Source organism: Pygoscelis adeliae, unplaced genomic scaffold (genome assembly GCF_000699105.1).
Source record: "Pygoscelis adeliae isolate BGI_AS28 unplaced genomic scaffold, ASM69910v1 Scaffold14, whole genome shotgun sequence".
Taxonomy (NCBI): Eukaryota; Metazoa; Chordata; class Aves; order Sphenisciformes; family Spheniscidae; genus Pygoscelis; species Pygoscelis adeliae.
In genome coordinates this window covers 2,773,259-2,776,631 of record NW_008825109.1, presented here as the reverse complement: position 1 = coordinate 2,776,631, position 3,373 = coordinate 2,773,259, and the positions used below count along the sequence as shown (strand labels likewise).

The window sequence follows — 3,373 nt, the reverse complement described above, 5'->3', positions numbered from 1 at the left end:
AGAAGAAATGGCCTCAAGTTGCACCAGGGAAGGTTTAGATTGGACATGAGGAAAAATGTCTTTACTGAAAGAGTGGTTAAACATTGGAAGAGGCTACCCAGGGAAGTGGTTGAGTCACCGTCCCTGGAAGTGTTTAAAAGACGGGTAGATGAGGCGCTTAGGGACATGGTTTAGTAGGCATGGTGGTGTTGGGTTGACGGTTGGACTCGATGATCTTGGAGGTCTCTTCCAACCTTAATGATTCTATGATTCTATGAAAAGAAAAATGAAAGGACAAAGGGATTCAAATACTAAACCAAACTTAATCTCCAAATTCATGCTTTATTTTCACTAAAGAAATGTGTGAAATTCAGTGTTTCATGATAGCTGCTGGATTCTGCATACTTTCAGAAGCTTGCCTCAAAACACTTGATGTTTCCATTGGCAAAAGACAAGTTATCCTAAGTAACAGGCTTTGAGGCTTTTCTTTAAATAGCCATGAAAGAAATATTCTTTTCCAGGATGAGTTATCTTAATACAGGTTGATACTCTAACAGTCAAAATATCTATGGAGTGTTTTTTAATTTACATGTCTTAAATAAATTTAAACTCATACTACATATATATATAAAGAATTTTTAGGGATTGTTTAAGCCCAGGAATTATAGGAAGATGAAAATGTGTTCTGCTTTTTGATCCAGTAACATTTTCTTTATAAATTGTTTTGCCTATTCTACAGTGTTTAGTAGATGTAAGGTCAATTAAGATAGTGTTTTCACAGGACAAAATATGTGATTGCTTAGTGGAAGAAACCGTTCAAACTTTAACTAAATGTATGATTTTTATTTGCTGTAATAAAAGCTTGAGACTTTCAGTGAAAAGTTGCTGTCTAGTGAGAGTACGTCTAGTTATCTTTAAGTATTTAAATGATGTTTTGCAGCCTTGACAGGCTTATGTTCATAGCAGTAAAAAGCACTTGGGAAAATACTGTGTGATTAAATTACGATAAGGATTACTTAAAAAATGAGGCTTATGGTGTGATTTGACTTCTGCATATAATTTTTTTTTTTTTTTTCAGATTCAGGCCATCAAGATGATGGTTCGATGGTTGCTAGGAATGAAGAACAACCACAGTAAGTCAGGAACTTCTACTCTGAGGTTGCTAACAACAATACTACACAGTGATGGAGATTTAACAGAGCAGGGGAAAATTAGGTATGTAACAGATGGTAACATTTTGATGTCTGTGATGATGCAGTGGGGAGAGTTGGGGAGAGTTTTAGTCAAAGTAATACCTAAACTATTCTGTCAGACTGCTTAACAATTTATACATCTTACTTTGTAAGAACTAAGGTAAGCTTGGCTGGATTCCTTCATAAGTTTGCCAAGTCTCAGGTTTTTTAACAGTGTAGATAAAGCTGTATTTTAATGGTTTTATCTTCTTTGTTTTATCTCTTTCTTCAAAGAGCCGTTACTCTCATTGCAAGAATAAACTGTGTAACTTCCTCTTCCCTACTGAAAATTGGTTTCAATTTAACCACACAATTGTAATTCAAATACACAACCAATTGTTGTGTATGCCAAAGGCCGATAGGCAGGCTTTCTAATAAAAAATAATAGCATGTTGCAGTAAACCAGATGGGAATAGCTAGTACATAAGACATGTCTGCTTGAAGGCAGAGTTTAATCCCTTGAGGCCTCAAAAGTGAAAGGAAGAGGGAAATGTGTAAAGAGGATTAACTCTCAATAAATAATTTACCTTTTAGGTGAATGCTAGACAACTTACTTGTTTTTCCTAGGTATCTTCTTAATCCTCTGCAGTAGGGGAAGTGACAAGTTGTCAGGCATTATTGCTTGCCAAACATTGAAAATTTATGTCTGCAAAAGCCATTAAGGGCACGGGTGGATTGTGCCAGTAGGAGTTAAAAGGTTTTAATTTTGGGGTAGAGTTTAATGTTATATAGTGATTATGCAGATAGAACCTATGTTGTGTGTGCAAAATTGCAAACCTGAGAATTGTCTAGTATGTTATCTTTGTAGCAACTGTGTAGTCTTTCTTAAAGTTCCTTGTAAATAATTGTTTCATAGTTTTAAATTCTTTAATATGACTATTCATGGCAGATACTAGGGAGTTAAGTGGCAAGAAGTTAGCTTTTCAGCCCAGCTGCTTGGAGCATATTGTTGGCTTATCCAGTAGTTTGTGAATAGATCAGTTCTGTAGGTCTTGTGTGTTTTCATGCTTGGAGTGATAATTCCTTACTGTGCATGTTTTAGAAATTTAATTTCCCCACTCTTTTTGTACTCAAAACTATAAATAATAATAGAAACTGTATATAATGATGTGGTCAGTTCTCCATTATTAAAGTTAATGGAGGGCTGGGGATACTTTTAAGGGAGGGAGAAAGCTGCAATGACATGTGAGGTTGCTCTGTGTTAAAGGCAACCCTTCAACCCCACAGCTTGGAGCTCTGTCTGGGGATGGATGATGAGCCAACCAAGAGTTGATGGATTAGGATTAAAGAGCAGACTGGTATGGGTGACATTGTAGTGGGTGTCTGCTGTAGGCCCCCTGACCAGGAAGAGGAACTGGATGAGGCCTTCTATAAACAGCTAGAAACAACTTCATGTTCACAGGCCTTGACCCTCATGGGGGACTTCAACCACTCTGATACCTGCTGGAGGAGCAACACAGCAGCATATAAACAATCCAGGTGCTTCCTGGTGACCATCAATGACAACTTCCTGACACAAGCAATAGAGGAGCTAATGAGGAGAGGTGCTCTACTGGACCTCATACTCACCAACAAGGAGGGACTTGTTGGGCATATGAAGGTTGAAGGCAGCCTTGGCTGTAATGACCATGAGATGGTGGAGTTCAGAATCCTGAGGGCAGCAAGGAGGGCAAAAAGCAAGATCGCAGTGCTGGACTTCATGAGAATGGACTTGGGCCTCTTCAAGGATCTGCTTAGTTGAGTCCCATTGGATAAGACCCTGGAGGGAAGAGGGGCCCAAGAAAGCTAGTTAGTTAGTATTCAAGCACCATCTCCTCTAAGCTCAAGAGTGGTCAAAGCAAAAGGTCAGGCAAATATTTCAGCAGACCTGTGTGGATGAGCAAGGAGCTCCTGGCAAAACTCAAAAGGAGGGATCGAGACTAGCCCTACAGAGAAGAACTTGGGGGTACTGGTGGATGAAAAGCTGGACATGAGCTGGCAATGTGCACTCGCAGCCCAGAAGGCCAATCATTTCCTGGGCTGCATCAGAAGAAGCATGACCAACAGGTTGAGGGAGGTGATTCTGCCCCTCTACTCTGCTCTGAGGAGACCCCATGTGGAGTACTGCATCCAGCTCTGGAGCCCTCAGCACAGGGAAGACACGAACCTGCTGGAGCGGGTCC

At 39.9% G+C, this 3,373-nt stretch overlaps 1 protein-coding gene across 4 annotated transcripts in view; it reads left to right on the top strand.

The window, feature by feature from the left end:
* Positions 1–3,373, top strand: part of PDS5B (PDS5, regulator of cohesion maintenance, homolog B (S. cerevisiae)) — a 100,642-nt gene that overhangs the window by 61,643 nt on the left and 35,626 nt on the right. For all 4 annotated transcript variants that reach the window (XM_009327728.1, XM_009327730.1, XM_009327729.1 and 1 more), the window contains exon 22: positions 1,058–1,194. In XM_009327728.1, the coding sequence (XP_009326003.1) occupies positions 1,058–1,194 (137 nt within the window). The remainder of the gene's footprint in view (positions 1–1,057; positions 1,195–3,373) is intronic.